The sequence below is a fragment of the Sinohyriopsis cumingii genome, chromosome 7, assembly GCF_028554795.1.
Source record: "Sinohyriopsis cumingii isolate HCF-2022 chromosome 7, ASM2855479v2, whole genome shotgun sequence".
NCBI lineage: Eukaryota > Metazoa > Mollusca > Bivalvia > Unionida > Unionidae > Sinohyriopsis > Sinohyriopsis cumingii.
Genome location: NC_142967.1, coordinates 136,810,855 through 136,830,982, shown reverse-complemented (window position 1 = coordinate 136,830,982; position 20,128 = coordinate 136,810,855). Strand labels below are relative to the sequence as shown.

The window sequence follows — 20,128 nt, the reverse complement described above, 5'->3', positions numbered from 1 at the left end:
TAAATGTGTGAGTTACGAAAATAGGCAGAAGGACGAGTAAGTGACCACAAAATGCAACAATCAATCCACATATCTTTTATCTAAAAACAGCAGTGCTAAAAACAAATCTGATAGCCCGACACCCTCGGCTCCTTCTGGTTTCAGTTCCGGCCCATCCTGTATTCAAAGTGAGGTGCCCGTCAGGCTTGTCGAAACAAAAATTGTTTGCCTGAGGAAACTTTGATTGCGCTGGTGAAATGAGTAAATGTATTTTCAAGATGTTGACATACATGCCTTAACACGGCACAATCTAAATCAAATCGCCACTGTCCTAGGTGAAATTTAGATTTGATTTTAATCAAATGGAAGCTTTGCTAAAAATAATAGTCTAAAGCTGTCGTGTTTCGAGAAAACACAATTTTCAGTAATCTTATAAAAATTAAAAATTTAAAAAAAATGCATTGTATACATGTAGTATGCATAAACGGTAATCTGTAATAATTGGAACTGATATAAAACTATTCCTTTTGCAGTTTAAAAAGCAGCGATTAAAAAAAAAGAGGTAAAAGTTTTACATTAACTGTCTGACAATAGAACGGGGGGTGACTACTGACCCCCCCCCCCTTGCCCCAATGTGCGACCGCCCATTTGACGTGCCTTTTCTCCCTGTGATACGCCTTATTATTCCACCATGACAAGCCCCTTTTGCATATTCTGGTCAGTTCTGGCTAAATTGCAAAATAGCTAAAGTTTTGATTTAAGTACGCAAACGATAAAGCCGGTGTGACTAAAGAACATAATCCTTATCCTTGCATTGATCTTGTGAAAAGGACTTCCCTTCGGACATACTTCAAAGAAACCATGTTCGACAGTGTGTGTATGCGTAAGCACCAGCAATTGATTACCAAATAAACGATGCCTATTTTGTTGTTACTTACGATGCCATGGACTTCATTTTAACAGTTCAAATCTGCAGTCACAAGTTACCGTACTTGAGGCAACTGTTTTTCTCACGTTTTATGCCCCACCTTATTTCCTTAGGTTTAAGTCTTAATGCATGTAACAGTTTGCTGAATAAAATATTTATTCAGAATTAGTTATTTAGGCCTACATATACTGCATGGTATATTTTGTTTTATTCCTTGTAATTTAATCATGATAATTAAACTTTTCATATACGGTAGAGGAATGTCAGGTGTTAACTGGCCGAGTTTCTTTGGCGGAAATGGAGATGCGATTTTGTTTGCAGAGAAAATTTCAAAGTGATCATTCATTTAAACTAATTGGTGACAATTTTATTCTTTTAATTTTTTTAATACTATAGTACTGCTGTAGTTGTTTAAAAAATCTGAAATTTACTTGAATAATGTTTAATCTTCACGTTCTATTTCCTGAAGAAGAAAAAAACTGTTGTATGATATTAATTATTTCGTCCAGTGCCGGTTTAGACGTGTGCGCGTGTGATTTGAATTTTTAACGTAGCTTTAACAATTTTTCAGTCATATCGCTACGATGTCTGCAGTGTGGCAGTTTAGACTGTGGATTGCATACGTTATATTTAAAAATGGTTTGAGTTTGGGTTTTTTCCTTCTGACAAATGAAAATTGACAGACATAATGTAATAATCGGGACTTCGCTGCGCAAAATTGAGAGATATTACGAGATCGGGAGGTAGATGAGGAAATACCCCCAAAATCTGGATGTTTTTTCTCCCGGCTTGAGAGTTGACAGGTATGAACTGTCCGGGCTTGTCGAATTTCATTCAGGACTTTAGTTTATTTAAGTCACCAGCCCGGGGCCTGTGCCTAACAAATTTCTTTTAGCACTTACCAGTACAGTACATAAACTATTATATCAGACTGCAGATTCAACTTTTGAATGTACAACCCAAATCTGGTCTCCTGTCTGTCTCGCTCGCCAATGTTTATGTTTGTATTCGAGGACTGGCTAGTATAGCGTCACGGTACCACGTGATCTGTCGTCTCATCAAAACTCGGAAAACTCGGCAATTTACGGAATCGTGGTATCTTCCACGCAATATAATCGTTACCCGCTTACGATATTTAATTTATAAACATTGCAGTCGAATTAAAATCTGTAGAGAATTACATACGTAAAAGGAAAATTTTGATTTCTAGTCTCCTTTAAGTTGTTGAAAATTCCTACGAGTATTATTAAACGAGCCTACGTGAACATCATACTCGGCCCGCAACGTGAATAATCTGGCGTCTACTTTGTCTACGTATTTATGTTGTTGCGGCATCCTCATCAGATGTTGGATCTCTTAAAACAACTATTTTATTCCCCTTCATGCTAAGTTCACCTGTCATTTTATCACCGGTTTTTCACAAACGACCGGCAAATTCATTTCTAATATTTGCGAACGATATACTTGAGTCTCTGATCTTACCGTCGTCGGTAAACACAGGAATGCTATCCGCCATGGTAGCACCAAGAACTCTGCGATTTATGTCATTGTACTTAATATTACTAGTTTTTGAAGCACCGTATTTATCTTGAAAAATAGCAACTTCGTTGCTGTCAACTCCAGAGATGTCCTTGATATCAGCGAGTTTATCTTTAGTTGCATTATTCGACAAATCAATATCGCCGCGAGTTTTCCCCTTGATAGCTATAGAAGATCTTCCGTAAATATCAACCATGTTAATTAATAAGATCTGTTTAATAGTTGCTACTTGTATGCTCGTGTACGAGTTTATGAGGTGGTTTGGTTGATTTTGATATCGCGACAAGTACAGCAGTTACTTCACGGCCACATGTTGGTGGATCTGTCATCGTTTGTGTTGGTAATGTTGAATACCACGTTGTAGTATTCGCAGTGATTTTATTGCCGCGTTAGGTATATTCCAGAAATTCAATCGGCGGTGCTAACCCATACGAATCAAAATAAACAATTCCACTTGGATCAATCGCGTAGTCAACCCAATAAGTACCGGGACCAGAACTCGCATCGAGATAATTAATTCCTGTTTCAACGGTGTTTGGTTTTATTTCCGTAAGCGATCACGCATAAAACACCTCTGAAATCTCTTATATTTAATCGCGCAGCAGCATCAAGTAAAACAAAAATTGACATTGGCGTCACCGTTACCGGTGTCAACGTGGCAGTTTCCGCGGAAGTCTGAGTCCTTTTCCGTACCTTGAAACCGGCAGTCTTAAAGGACCCGGTTGTGGCATACTCGGCTTTTTTGGACGTCTTCGGGGTTGTTGTGCTCGTGATCTCTTTTTCAAGCTTTCTGCATGTAGAATTCCCTGTCCTATTGCTTTCTTTAGTGCCTATACATCAGCGGTTCCAACAGCACCTAACGCAGCTGATTTTGCTACAGCTGGGGCTGCAGCGGCTATTAATGCTGGTAACGCGGCAAGAAGTGGAAATACACCACCTGATTCAGTTATATTTGAAATAGCATCCGTGGATAGAGTAGTTCGTATTCCAGTCTTGGCTTGTTTAGCATCACTGAATTATTTTCACCGCCTATAATTTGACTGGTTTTTTTAGCATTATTGTAGTTCCGGATTTTTTAATCTGGCCAGGAGTCAGAGTAACATTAACGTGACTATATGACATTTTTATAATATCAGCGGCGATTCAGTTACTTTTACATATTTTCCACTGATGCATCAATAACTCGCATTCGTCCACCAACACCTTCAAATCACATTGCTTTGTCGCTGAGTATAATAGCAATTGCTCCGTAATTAACACCACCTGAGTTTACATCAACGACAGATTGTCTAAATAAGTCTAAATGTTCCAATGAAAAGTAATAAATCGGATATAGCGTTGTCAAATCTAGTTTGACATTTGTAAACCAGTGTCTAATAGTTAGATCATGTCCCATAAATGCCATCAAAAAATTATATGCGCGTGCTACATACTTTTGATCAAAATTCAATAATATGTCTTCAGATGGTTCTTGATGTCCATTTATTCTTAAGGAAACTTCAGAGATTCCGAGTTTATCAAATATCATTGGACTACGTTCTTGAGAGTTTAATCGTGCAATATTTTGAAGCGCTACGAATATATGCCTTGGTGCAGAAACACATTGCTGTAATGCTATATGCCATGTAAATAAACCATCAATAGCACTTTGATTACTATCTGTGGTTGTTGATAACCACGATAATACCGATTTACCGCCTGAGTCCATAAAAGAAAGCAACCGCTGTTCTTTAGCAAGTGATGGAGTCATTACCGGCATCCACAACGAAAGTGTCAATAATATTACTTTACCAGTAGCAGCGCTACCTTATCGCCAGATAGCATCATTATTATCGCCTTTGCGCACAAGTACAACTGTATGTTGGCTCCAGAAATAACTTTTCTAACATTTCTGCAAAATCCAAAGATATGAGACAGTGGAATCACGCATGAAAATCTTCTACGATTACTTTTTAACATTGATTTACATATTCTAAATCCTAAATTGTATTCGTCGTTGGTGTTTTGTAATATCGAAAATGAAGCAGCTGGTCTAGGTATCATTCCATCTGGTTGTGGATCAACCGCAGTATTCCGTGCTGTTTGTACTTTACGGTACGGCCTGTCATCAGGATAGTCAGTATTATTCTTGGCAAACATCATTGTTGGACCAGCTGATTTATTATAATCATCTGAATACCTTTCTAGACATAATATCGTTGTGGCAACGTCGACGTTATCTTGGATTGTCTCAGTTTATTTTCCATCAATCATGTACATAGCACTTTTGAATAACGCCATGATGCCATTATTAACAAAACCAACTCTGATATTAGCTCTGTATTCTGTATTAGCGGCAACGTCTGTCACAAGTTCACCTTCTACTTCAGTAAATGCTTCAGAGGGTACCTTCTACTTCAATAAATGTTTCAGAGGGTAAGAAATATCTGCTTGTATCCTGAACTTGTAATTAAAAACTTGTAATTCAATTCGTCCAGCTGATTTGTCTGTCGTGCTTAATATGAATCATACTGATAATCGCGTACAGATTCATCCTTAAGAACAGGTTCGTCCATGTCAAACGCGCTGTCGGATATACGTTTAAACATCTTTATTATAACGTTTATCGTCTAACACGAAGACCACTTCCTGAAATAAAACTTGTATTCGAATTTTCTTCTGCTTGTAGTAGTGTACTCACCGCGGCCAATTCTGCTAGTTTCTGATTTGGGGCTTGATTTATTATTTTACTGACATTTACAGGCATAACGTCAGTGCTGGGTAATTTTACTCGTTGTGATTTTCGAATTAACCGTGCTAGTCTATCCTTGATTGCCGAAAATGCTTTACTAGCAACGTCGCCGATTGCACCCGGAGCTTTTTCACGAACAACGTCAATAGCTTTCATTGATAATTGTTTTGCGATCGGTATTGCTTTTGGGGCCATCCTTCTAAATAAACCCTGAACAGCATCACCGAGTCCATCTCCGTAAGTTTCTTTATAGACTGGCAATCGCGAATTTATTACTCTGACCATTACGGGTTATTGTTGAGCATTGTGTATGATCATTTTTATTTAATATTCATGTTTCTAATCACTGTAATAACCATCATCGATTTCATCAGTAAGTTCCCCATAAGCATTGATGTCCATGATACCGGCTGTAAATAATCGTCGACAAATATCAGCTGCTTGATTAATAATTACTAGAGAATTATTTCCAGCACGTTTCCCTCCAATGAGGATTTCTAATCGCGATACGTCATCGAGAATATTGTTAGGACATGGAGTAACAAGACCACTTCCTCGCGTAGTAATACCACTTCCAGTTACACCTGGGTCAGGTGGCGGTTGTTTCCGTCGTCGAGGTCGCTGCGCTTCTGGTGATGTAACTGGCGTGCCAACACCTTTTTCATTTCATTAACTCTATCAACAAAATTATCATATTCTCGCTTATATTTATTACCGATTTGTGAAATATCCTTGTACTCACGAAATACTCTAGCAACCCACTTGTGTTCTGAAACGTTATAATACTCTGGCTTTAGAAGCTGATGCCGTAGTTGATATCCCGTCGTTGCAGCAGCAACAGGATCACCCATAACTGTCATGCAGCCTTGCTGAGCAAAATACCTAGTTTTTAATTCTGATTTAGGTAGATCCTCGACATTATTTTCGATTGCAGCACGTGTTTTATCGGCAGACTCCATAGCTTCACTAATTTGTTTTGATAATGTTTCGATAACCTTCTGTGATGCTGTTGTAGCTGCAGCGATCTCTTTGGTTGGTTCGACAATTGGTCTAAATAATTGTTCTGCACTCTCCGTAAATTCCACCTGAGCCCCCCGACGAGCTTGTAGTTGCTGCTTAACACAATTCCTCACGGCGATGTTTTTTAATTGCCTCTAGTCGTTCTCGAGCTGTGTGAGATTCCAGCGCCGGTTTCATTATTTTATAGAATTTTATTTAATTAACAGCAGCAGGGAGGGTGCTGTCTCATACTCGGTACTCCAGTCACCGGTCGCAAATTGTTAAAAATTTTTTTTGGTGATTATTGCGATGTTTTGGGAGGGGGATTTAGAAGGCTTATTTTGCGATTTGGCGGGGTAAGTCAATTAGAGTATGTTCACTCTCCTTGCTGCTTTTGATATTGTATCGTTTCAATTTGAAGCAGTATATACAAGTCTAAACTATCAACGTTTGAGCTTTGTGCATGTTGCGTGATAGGTTCAAATTCTGACGAAGTCTGTGGAGGTTTACAAATTTAAAATGATGACAAGGCCATTTCAGTTTACAGAAGTACAAGAGGGCTCGAAATTAACGCTAATCCGCTAATCTGATATTAGAAAATTTGCTGACAGATCCATGAAACCCCAGCCCTCACAAATCCATCTGATCCGTACAACTTTTTTTTTGTGACGGATGTTTCTAAAAAAAACTGGTAATGGCTTGTCCATTCATCATTAATTGATCTGTTTATTGTGTTTATTGAGTGCCTTCTATGTACCTTGCACTGTGCATGGTACAACGAATGACAGTGGGGGAAACTGTCACGTGTTCTTCCACGCATCAAGTAAATAAAGGTAATATTTAGAACAGAATACCTGTGTATAACCCGACCGCACCAATAATGCGGCTCACCTTTACGGCTTCCATGGACAACATCATAACTCCACCCTAATGTTCTATATATAAGGGAATAAGTAATATGTATCACTTTTAAGGTGTGTTTTGATTAAGTGCGTCGGGGGGGGGGGGGCAGTGTTCAACAAGCTTTCAGCTTTCTACTGAATCCCATATATTATATTGTTATAAATCTTTCATGAAAATGTTCTATTGAATCAGTACTGTTCAAACCTAAGTTACATATAGATTTATTCATACAGTGTGACTGTTTATAACGAGTAGGGGAAACAAAGGTCACTAAAAAGCTATTTTGATAGATCTCGATGGACATGAAAACAAATGTCATTCAGGCTGCTATATTATGTAATAAAGGCATGAACTATTTCATTATTCAGATAATAAGTTGAGAAAAAGACTATTTCTTGACACAAATGTCTGATCGTGTGAAATATAAATAAAGAAATAAATAAATAAATAGATAAAATGAAAACGTGTTATTTTAATAGTCTTTGAAGCCTATCTGCTGGGTAAAATGGATATATATATATATATATATATATATATATATATATATATATATATATATATATATATATATGTATGTTCAAAGTACCATTAAGAACCTACAAATTGAACTTAATAAATGTGTGTAATATATTTGGAGTAAATAGTGCAAATGCACGCGGGTCTTATATGTATGACCAAATATATATCGGGGTGCAGTGGAATTTTTAATTATGTTTCGTTTGACAGATATCGTCCGTTACAGATGGATGGAGCAGGATACTCCATTTGTTACGTGCAGGTCAACATATGCTAAAAGTTTATTCTCTTCCTGTTCTCTTTTATTTATTTCTAAACAGCCTGTCCCATGAATGGGTTAGACTCGTGTTTCACAAGGACATATTGTTTTACGATCGTTATATTTAAAATATTTTTTCCTCGCACAGTCTGATTAATTACCTGTTTTTGTTGTGTGTCTTTTTTTTTGTTGTCGTGTACTTTGAAAAGCAAGCACCTATTAGGAACGTAAACAATGAGCAATACTGGACAGTTCGTTGTCTAGTTCGTCTTAAATGTGGAGATGATCCAAATACAGGACAAAGAAAGGTGGATGTTGGTTAGTAAAGGTCCAGGACAGACAAATCCTTACTAGCAACGTTTTTCGCTGAACAAAGTGTATCATCATGACGGATTGGAAAAGATGCATGCTGTTACTTCTAATGTGTAAGTCTTAATTATAAGTGTTTTATATTTATCAAATCGAATTTTATGTATTGCTATTCAATATATAAATCATAAGATAAAATTCATTTTCCATATCGTCTCAGCCACACGTGGCACGTCAAAATTCAAGTAAAGAATCTGCTTTTTTTAATCTACGGAGTATTTGCTATGCTAATCATCCGAGTCTAACTGAAAGAAGAGAATACTTGTATCTAATGCCGGTATTTAATGCTAAGTTACTGAAAAGATGGTATTTTTCTTTGATTTATAATGTGGCGAATTTGTTCAAAACCGTTTGTTATGAAGTTTGGCTTGTTTTTCTTTTAACGACTGCATATCTGTTGCTTACACTATTTAAGATCGCAAATTTTGTATGGTATGTGTTTTTGCGATCGCACTTGAACGATTCTCGCTATGTGGTATTAAGTTCGCAAACATATTTTGTTCGCATCGCTTTAATATTGCGTGTAGTTTGAATGAATGATTCGCTTTTATTCTCTTTAAGAAGTTAAACCCATATGCATAAAAACTGTTTTCAGTAAACGAACTCCACATTTGCTTGACTCCACATAGGGTTTTGGGTTGGGAGGGGCGGGGAAGGGAGGGGGGCACAATGCACATTTCATTGGCTATACAACATCATATTGAAAATATTGCTGAGACGCACAAGGCCGCCCACATTTTGATTTTCTTTTACCTCAAAATAGTTGTTTCTCAACTTATGTAATGAAAATGGCAGGTTATGTTTCCCCATTAATCAATGCTGCTCGACGGCTGGATTTTTATGAAGAAACTTAATCGTCATCATCATCATCATCATCATCATCGCCATTGTGGTCGTCGTCGTCGTTTTATTACTATTATTGTAAAATCATGAAACTATGGGAGTGGTTGACTTGTAAACTTAAATGATTATTACCATAAAATCATTGAATTATTTGTTAACTGACAACTATCAAAACCTGTCAGACTTTTGGCAAAAGCGCAGATCCAACGCATTGTTATATCAATTTAAATTATGGTAACTACTCGCATAAGTGGACAATAATCAACATATCATTTAAATAAACAAAACTGTCCTTATCCAGTGTTTGGTTACCAAGACAACCCATATTGGAAAAGATACTCAGGTTAATCATATCTCCACAACTGCATGTCAAAATATCGAAGGAGTGCACACACTGCCGTGAATAGACAATAAACAAGGACATCATTTATGCACTATTGCCTGGCGCTAATTAACAGTGACGTGCCTCGCAACGAATAGCCTTAGCTTTGAACACATGCATATTACCCCATCGGAAAAGCTAGTTTGAACTAGTGGAGTGATGTTTATGATGAGCTGTAAACAAAAGCATATGTATGTATGTATGTATGTATGTATGTATGTATGTATGTATGTATGTATGTATGTATGTATGTATGTATGTATGTATGTATGTATGTATGTGTGTGTGTGTGTATGTGTGTGTATGTGCATGTATGTATGTACGTACGCATCTATGTCTGTATGTCTGTATGTACGTACGTATGTTACGTATGTATGTATGCATGCATGTATGTCTGTATGTACGTACGTATGTATGCATGTATGTATGTATATATGTATGTACGTATGTATGTATGTATGTATGTATGTATGCATGTATGTATGTATGTATGTATATATGTATGTACGTATGTATGAATGTATGTATGTACGTACGTACGTATGTATGTATGCATGCATGTATGTCTGTATGTACGTACGTATGTATGCATGTATGTATGTATGTATGTACGTACGTACGTATGTACGTATGTATGTATGTATGTATATATGTATGTACGTATGTATGTATGTACGTACGTACGTACGTGTGTGTGTATGTATGTACGTACGTACGGATGTACGTACGTACGTACGTGTGTGTGTATATATGTATGTACGTAAGTACGTGTGTGTGTGATTTGGATTTTTAACGCAGCTTTAACACTTTTTCAGCCATATCGCTATAATGTCTGTTGTGTGGCAGATTATATTGATGTCTAGCACTGGGTCACATGCCTCAGACATGTAGCACGATGTCCCACCCAGTCACATTATCATGACACCAGGCCGACCAGTCCTAACACTAACCTCTTAATGCCGAGCGTCTAGTGAGACAGCTGCTAGTACCATATTTATAAGTCTTTGGTATGACTCGGCCGGGGTTCAAACCCGCAACCTTCCGCATCTGAGGCGGGCGCTCTAACAGCAAAAACGTAAGAAGCCCTTTGGCGCAGTGCCGGATTACCTATCAAGCACACAAAACACGTGCTAAGGGCACTAGTCCGACAGTGACACCAGAAAAATCAAATTAATTGTTGATGATGAAATAAAATTAATTATATATGACCATTTCAATCTGCATGAACGAGTACTTTGATTTGCAGTAATGGTAACACATTTTGTTGGGGGGGGGGGGCGCATACTATTTAAGTGCTTAGGGTCCTGGAAGGCCTTAATCAGGCACTGCCATTGCGGGGGACCAGAGCACAAGTTGTTGGAAATAAAGATGTGAACAATGTAAAGATGGCATGTAGCATGAAAATAAGAGCACTGCTTTTTTGTATTTTCAACGTAGCTTTAACAATTTTAGTCATATCGCTACGATATATGCAGTGTGGCAGTTTATTGCGATGTCGAATACTGAAATATCATGCCGTAGACATGTAGCATCATGTCTCACCGAGTCATACTGTCATGATACCAGGTCGACCAGTCCTAACACTAAGCTCTTAATGCAAGTACCATTTTTATGTCTTTGATATGACTCGGCCGGAGTTCGAACCCGCGACCTCCCACATCCGAGGCGGATGCCCTAACCACTTAGTCCACAGGAGCGTAATAGCACTGCCAAGCACCGTCGTAAAATCACATAGGGGACAGACCTCAGGCTCAAAAAATGTTTCACCTTACGGCACATTTAAGCTACATTTTAATAGCGGATGAAGAAAGATAATTTACTTACAAGATATTGGAAAAATAACGGCACTCATTTAGTTGAAGCGTAATGTTCTAAAAACTGGGCTTTCGCTTGAAGACATACAAAATAATAAAAAGCAGCAGTGTTTGAATTCAAATGGGCATTCAAGATGAGAGCATTTTGAGAGTATTTAATATATAGTCATAACCAATAGAGTGAGACCCCCCCCATAATATTTCGTTTCGCTAACTAGTAAATACAAATATAATTCGTGTGGACAAATTAAAATTCCAGATAAATAAATATATTCGCTACTCTATTGCAGCCACTACTATTGTGCTGTGTAAAATCGTAATAGTTCCGTAAATGATGATAAAATGCCGCCTGCTCAAATTTGACAGGCAAAAACATTACGTCAGTAGTAAGAACGTAAGTGTGGCGTAAATGTAAGAGCATGAGAAAACCGATCGATAAGTCTGTGGTTCGATAATGTGCAGAGGTGACAATATTAGTTACATTATGAGTACATCATAGCTTAAATCAATGACGATTTTCGGTATAACATGATTTCGACGTGCTTTCAACGTCAAAGGAAACAAAAACAGTGATGTAATTAACTTATAAATTATTATATAACTTATGACAAGATTTTGACTTTCGTCTTAGTCACAATATATAAAACAATGATGATGATGATGATGACGATGATGATGATGATGATGATGATGATGATACTAATAATGATCATAATACCTAACAAAGATTACACATTTGGTCATGAAAGACCCAACTGCCATGTGGTCCTTAATTGTTGTAACAGGTTTTGTTTTAACAAATGAAATACGTCAATACACACAAATATGTTCGCACACGTACTCATAGAGTTAAAATTAATGAATACACGTACTCATAGAGTTAAAATCAATTAATACATGTAACGACAGTGATCAACAGGTAGATATAGGAACAATAAGCTTTACACAGGTATTCACATTTCAGCATGTCAGAAACCGGATTCGAAACTAGGTCTGCGGGTAAACGGTACCCATCGCCTTGCCTGCACACACGAGCCCATATTCCCCCAGGGCTAAGCACACATCACCAAACTAGCACTTTCCGTCCTGTCTGGTGTATATTTATAATTCTCTATAATTAATTTTATATACCTTGATTTCTTTAATAGGAATCCGGAATGACTGTGTAGATACATGAGAATTAATTACTAGGTCGTCATGCGAGTGTGTTTGCTACACACGAGTGCATATAACACCGACTGAGTAACATTAATTTTTGGTGATGTGTTCTTAGTCGTGAGGGAATATGGGCTCGTGTGTGCAGGAACTTACCTGAAGCTGTCTCCACAAAGAAGCAATAAACAGCCTAGTAAAATAGTGCCTTAGCTGTGCAGATAAAATAGTGACGTAATTGTATTATCAAATATATTAATATATTGAAATATATTTTGATCAATAAATAAAAGATGAAGATTTCGATAATCAATCAATCCATCAATATTTCTTCCTATATGATTAGGAACTATACAGAGAAATGGCACAGATGTAAGACTGACAAGGATATCACGTACATTACACATATGTCACAAACTCATACATACATAGCTAAGAATACCATTTTGTTTTGATGTATGACTGGTATCTTACTGAGACGTTCCGATTGATTTAATAACGCAATTCGTATAGAAGGCATTTAACTCAAATGTCAAGGTCAAAATTGTCCATTCCATTTACGAAAGGCTGACACGTGTTTTATCATCTTGATCTTTATGGCGTTATCTACAGACATATCACTCACTCATAGATTCGCTTACTCAGCAATGACGTGAGGTCATGTGGAAAATGTTGCAGCTGACATCATAACAATGATGTAGACTTCGGGGTCATTCAGTCCACATGTGCAGGGGAATTCGCCACCCAGTAAGTGCTGAACAAATTCTTCGTTAGATAGGTTATGAAGATATACAGCAAGTAGAATATTAAAGGTATTGATACTTTGGGATCAAACTAGATAACTCATTATTGCAATGGTGGAAAAATATTAAGTATTATACGACATGGAGTGATTAGGAATGCTGCACTGTGGATAAGTATGAAGTATTATACTGTATGGAGTGATTTGGAGTACTGCGGTGTGGACAAGTTTGATTATTATTCTGTATGGAGTGATTTGGAGTACTGCAGTGTGGACAAGTTTGATCATTATACTGTATGGAGTGATTTGGAGTACTGCGGTGTGGATAAGTTTGATTATTATATTGTATGGAGTGATTAGGAGTAATGCAGTGGTGACAAATATGAGGTACTAATTACACGGAGTGGACAAGTCTGAGGAATTTTGCTGCATGGAGTGATTAGGAGTACTGATGTGTGGATAAGTATGAAGTATTATACTACATGGAGTGATTAGGAGTACTGCAATGGCGACAAGTATGAAGTATTATAATGCATTGAGTCATTAGAAGTACTGTGTGGATAAGTATGAAATATACTGCATGGAGTGATTAGGAATATTACAGTGGTGACAAGTTTGAAGCATTATACTGCATGGAGTGATTAGGACTACTGGAATGGTGACACGTATGAAATATTATACTGCATGGAGTCATTAGGAATACTGCAGTGGTGAAAAGTATGAAGCATTATACTGCATGGAGTGATTAGGGGTACTGCCATGCGGACATATATGAAGCATTATACTGCATGGAGTGATTAGGAGTACTGCAATGTTGACAAGTATGAAGTATTATACTGCATGGAGTGATTAGAATCCTGACTAACTTTTTTTCACCAGTTTAAGGTCTTTGTTTGAGAGTGATATTTGCCACAGAATGGTGGATTTAATACCATGAGGTACATCTTTAAATTTTGGAAAGGATGAATCATTACAACACAGTTGCTTGAAGTGATTATTCTTGTTTTCATTTATGGTATTTCATATCATGTGGTTCCATTACATCATAGCTGGAAAATTATTTTGTACATATATCAACTAAGTCTTTTACATCACATTGTGGTAAATTCATTACATGTCGGGAATACATCTCTCTTGTTCATGCGGTCTTTCCTGGAAAGGAACGTTACATCAAATTAAAAGCTATGCATTCCATTTATTCTGATCTTGACAGTTTTATAATGCGAAAGGCAGAAACTTGTACTCCACAGTCCTGACAGAGGCAACGCGTACCGGAAGTGTGCCTTTGGCAAACCTGTACGAAATGTCCATTCATATCTGACAGATGCTCGATAATCAAACAAATCAAGAACATTACCGGGTTCTTTATGTATGTCATATGAAATCACACAGTATATAGACCAACAGAGACACATATTGCATTCATCAATATTGCTGTGCTTTGAGAAAGACTGTATAAATAGCGTAGAAAGAATTAGGACAGAAAAAGCAGAACCTATGGTGTTCACGACGAAGAAGAAGAAAAAAAAAACAACTTTTATTTGAATTAATTGAGTTACATATGTGAAAACAAACTATACAGACCATGATCACTAAACAGATAAACATAGACGTACAGGATACACTTTGAATTAAAAAAAATTAAAATACATACCATTGCTGCTCCTGTTATTACAGTCACAATTCTTTCAGACACTTGTAAAAATGGTTTAAGTGAAAGGTAAAATCATATGGAAGACTGAGGAGAAATATAACTCGTTCAGTAAGGAGATCACTGCTGATAGGGTCACTAAAAAGGATAGGACACATCAATTTAAAGGACAACCATGTCTGCAGATAGTCTAAGAGTCATTGACCAGTCCTAACAGAAAATATCAGAACTTTATTGATCTGACGTATTCTGAAAATTCAAGTCAGTACAATGCATAATGCATATATAATACATTAAATGAATGAAGAAATAGTGGTGTTCCAAAATCAGTGCACACATTAATCATGAGAGAGAGAGAGAGAGAGAGAGAGAGAGAGAGAGAGAGAACTGGATTGCAAAAGAAGGTAATTGATCTTAGAGTGAGTGCATGTTATAATAACAAACATATTTACCTACTTGTTTTATTCTCAGTTGTAGAATCTTCACTTTGATTAGCAATAAGGATAACTATAAGATTTTGCAAGTGAGAGGTACAAAGGACAGATTAAGACAAAATGATATCCATATCCCTTCATGCCATTCATTTTCTACATGGCTACGTGTCTCCATACTTAACGGATACTATTTAATTTAGCCTTCATATTGTAGGACTAATAAGTCCCTAACAATCTGACTGAATGGCTGTTACATGAGAGGGAATAGTACCATACAACTCATGTTACTATAAAAGTTCAGATGCATTGAATCGCCCCAGGTGTCAACCCAAGCAGTATGTGACGCCCGCTACGATTGGTCTGCAGCGATGACGTCACATTAGGACACCTGGTCGTGTGGCAGGTGGAAATCGTTCCACATACTGCCATGTGTACGTTGTCCGAGCATGGTGAAGGAGGAAAAAGCAGTCGGCAAGCCAGCCATGGATGCTGTGTACTTCCTGAAACACTAGCCCGTACTTATTTCAAATTAAGTCCAGTTTTACTAATGGACAATAATAATACCAATAATGTGTAAGCCACCTCTGCAATTAATCAAATTAAAGAGTTATCAATTTTGAATAAATTTTTACGAACAAGTTTGAATTTAGTGTACAAAGTGTACATAAAATATGAAATAAGAACCAATCAGTGAAGTCTAAACGACTTGTATCAGTTTGAGTCACGCATGGTTAAAATTGAGTATAAGAATTTAGACGGCGGTACCAAAACAAGTCAAATTAGGTTAGTTATGAAATAGATATTATCAAACTGGTTCTCTAGCCAAAATGAGAACCCAACATTCAACCAGGCAATTTGATACGTTGCTCGACCTTTTCAAATCGAGTTCGGGAACGTCACCGACAGGTCCGGATTGGTCTCCACTGATATTATCAGTCATGACGACTTTTCGGCATAGGGAATTAATTCTATGCTAATATCCAGCAAGACACTGGTATTTCGCTGTTATCAACGGCTGAGAAGGCTGGTTAGCTAGGTTTCCGTGGGCTGCATGCTCCGTGTTAAAGGTCGCGCCCCCTTTGTTTCTTTTTTGTTGCTGGTTAGTCACGGCCCACGTGCCGCAGCTATGTCCACTCCTCGCTCCCTCCATTAACTCTATTCCCTAGTATTTTGCTGTCCGGTATAATTCTCCGTGTCGTTCTGTCTTCCAGTACAACTATATGCTGTAGTGCCCTTTGTGCTGCAAGGTGAATATTCTATGACTAGCGGCACGGTGGTAAGCTACACTGCACTGCTTCGTAGCACGTGGTCGGCTGCCTTGCACTGCACGATGTTCATCGGTCGACGTTCCCTGGCTGAATGTGTGAATGCAACTGTAGTACTGCAATTTGAATGAAATATATTTTTGTCTTTGGTTCGAAAGTGGCAAATCTGTAGAACAGCTGGCTGAATATTGAAGCGAATCAACATATGCAATAAAACATCTGATAGACATGACGCCTAAACTATTTGGGGAAATGTTTTTATTTGGATTTGCACTGGAAGTTCAACTGAGACATTTATTCCACTCAAAGAAAATGTTTTCTCATGACATAATGATTGAAAAATATCAATTATATCCTAAACTGAACTGAAAACAAATTTAAGAAAGAAAACAACAAGCGATTTCCAGAAGACTTATTCAAACTAATGAATAACGGTGAGTTTCGTAAACGATTGACAAGTCCCAGAACAAAATAACAGTTAATCTATGTACAGATAGTGAACAATTCCTCTTTAAATCGGAGAGTTTTGTGGATTTAAGGGTTTAACTTTTTCATTCACAACGGATAAAGTATGCAAAGGAACCAAGAAATGTCTAATCAGACAAAATTTATACTTTTAATTCTACAAAAATCTTTTTTTTTCTTTTATGAAACGGAAACTTATTAATATATGAACTTGCCTGTATTATAAATATCCTTGATGCAAAGCGTTCAATTAAAGATGTAACGTTGCGTATGACGACACGAAAGTTTTGACTGACAACGTGATACGTGGTTGTTGGTTATTACAGTTGAGCAGAGAATAAAAAAGTATACAGAATATTACAGTTGAGCGGAGAATAGTAAAGTATACGGAATGTCATTGTTGTCAGCCTCTATCAGACTGTAAGCAGACATTGTTTTACCACAGTATTTGTTTCACAAACTGAACTAGTTCCATGCATGCCTACATTAATAAGTAAATACACATAGAGCAAAAGTATCATCTAGGTTGTTTAAAGAATGAGTCATCCAGCCTTCGTCTTTAAATCATGTATGGAGGTATTCACGTATCTTGCTCCCTCTTCTGTGGCATTTTACACTTTCTTTCTATACTGCAATACTTATTTGAATCCCCATTTCTTTCTGTCTCAGATTTATTTGATTAAATTATAACATAATTACCTCCTGTGAATGTTTGACTATTAACTATTGTTTCACCAATAATTACTTCCTGTGAATGTTAGACCATTAACTACTGTTCCACAAATAATTACTTCCTGTGAACGCTAGACCATTAGTTTATTGTTTTATCAATAATTACTTCCTGTGAATGTTAGACCATTAGTTTATTTGTTTCACCAATACTTACTTCCTGTGAATGTTAGATCATTAGTTTATTGTTTTACCAATAATTACTTCCTGTAAATGTTAGACCATTAGTTTATTTGTTTCACCAATACTTACTTCCTGTGAATGTTAGATCATTAGTTTATTGTTTTACCAATAATTATTTCCTGTAAATGTTAGACCATTAGTTTATTTGTTTCACCAATACTTACTTCCTGTGAATGTTAGATCATTAGTTTATTGTTTTACCAATAATTACTTCCTGTAAATGTTAGACCATTAGTTTATTTGTTTCACCAATAATTTCTTCCTGTGAATGTTAGACCATAGCTATTGTTTCAACCAACAAATCACCATTCTGCTTTCATTTTAGATACCGCTGTCAGTTATTTTACATCCCACTAAGAAATTGGCTCTTTCTTTGTTTGAATTAAATTGTTGAAATAATGTTCCCTCCTAGACATTATGTATTTGATTTGTAAATACTGCAAAGATCAGCAACAGACTCCTGTTACGCATAAACTAAGTAAGAAACACTTTTGGTGTTTACCTCTAAACCAATGTAACAATGAGGTAAATAAATCAGAATTCATTATTGATGCTGATACAAATTGTGTAAAAGCCTGATTTAATTTAGTTGAATGAAATCTACTTTATGTGTGTAACTTATACGAGATAAAACCTGATGGAGCGTTGTTAAATTCAAAAGTGTATACTAATGGAAGTGTAGTTTCAGACTCCAAAATACCCAAAAATATTTACTTTTTTGCGTAGCTAATTATACACTCGATTAGTGTACACGCATATTTAGTAGTTACGTCTGTTATATTTCACTTCTAAATAACAACGTGGGTTCCTTTGACTTAGCATTATTTGAAAATTGTAAAGCAACATACATCAATGCATATGTTTACCTTTCTCATCAATCTCGGTTTTGTTATTTTCGTTTATCTTGTTTAATTCATTCAATTAATTTAATTCACAATAACCAGTGCAAGACTATTTCTTCCCGTGTCCATGGTCAATTAAATTTCGAATGTGTGCATTTGTTTTCGTTTATTTCGATTTTAACTGTATCAGCGTTACAACTTAACTTAAATGTTTTATTTAGATCAAGTTCCGTTCTGCAATTTCCGTTCTGAATGCATCTCCCCGCTGTAAAATCTTGTTACAAATCAGCTTTATTTCATTTACATTGCCAATTTGTTTTTAAATTCGTCAATAATAAATTATAGCACACCTGTTTTATTAACCACTTTTGCAGCAACATATTCATTCTTATACAGTTTTGATCTTTCAATCATAGCATGTAATGCTCTGTTAAATTTGATGACATCTTTTATCATTTTGGTCTTATCGCTCAAGTCAGTAGTATGCAAATCGTAAGTTGACTTCGTAGCCTTTATAGTACTGGCATCACAATTTAGTTTGGTTTTGACGACCGCTGTATGTTTTCTTATATCTTTTAAAGCATTATCAGTTTGTACCACTTACAGGATATCAGTATGAGCTGTTATCTTGTTGTTCAATTCAGTACTTTTTGTGCTAAAATTATTAACGCACTGTTTATTCTCTTTGTGATTTTATTAAATTTCATTTTCCAGGTCTGTATATGACCATTCCAAATGCAGTTGTAAAATCATATAGTTTTCCAGGGAGTTTTCGATTTTCTCCTTGCCGATTTCTAAAGAATCTATCTCTCTGTTTTTTTCTTTGTTGAATTTACTGCAGTATTTTGTTGAATATTATTCCTTGATCGTTGCTAAGCTAATTATTCTCTTACAGCGTTTACATTCTTATAAGACTTCACCATTTTTGAACAATTTATGTGCATCTAAAGCTGTTCTTTCCATGTTTTGAAATCATTTAAATTGGTGTCCAACAAAATCTCATGTATCGGAGTTTCTATAAACAAACCGACAAGTAGCTGCATCAGATAATTTGGCAGGTTCGTGTAAAGTTGTAACATTGTTGTTGTGAAGGTTTACGTCAGTTTTATTTGCTTGACCCTGTATGGCATCTTTTTCTTCTGATTTTCTCTTCAAGTTTTAAGGTAAACTAAAGTGAATGGATTCCGTTTGGGTTGTTTCTATCCTCACCTTATTAAGTATTTGAAATGCAAACATTTTGAAACTTGGTCAAGGTGGAATTGTAAATGTTTGCTTACTTTGTGGAAAGACTGACCGAGTTTATACCTATCTGGCATCAATAACGACAAACATAATTTGATATCGTGAGTTCAGATTTGAACACGGAGTTTTGTTTAATATTGTGAGCGTGGACAAGCTTTAGA

At 36.5% G+C, this 20,128-nt stretch overlaps 1 protein-coding gene across 2 annotated transcripts in view; it reads left to right on the top strand.

The window, feature by feature from the left end:
* The window catches only part of LOC149796211 (uncharacterized), a 60,136-nt gene that overhangs the window by 21,334 nt on the left and 18,674 nt on the right, over positions 1-20,128 (top strand). Inside the window, exon 1 of one of the 2 annotated variants that reach the window (XM_089966166.1) lies at positions 7,937-8,279. The exons of the other annotated variant lie outside the window; for it this stretch is intronic. Within the exon in view, the coding sequence (XP_089822292.1) occupies positions 8,240-8,279 (40 nt within the window). The 5' untranslated portion in view covers positions 7,937-8,239. Of the gene's footprint in view, positions 1-7,936; positions 8,280-20,128 lie in introns of those variants that run through there. 2 annotated transcript variants of the gene reach the window in all.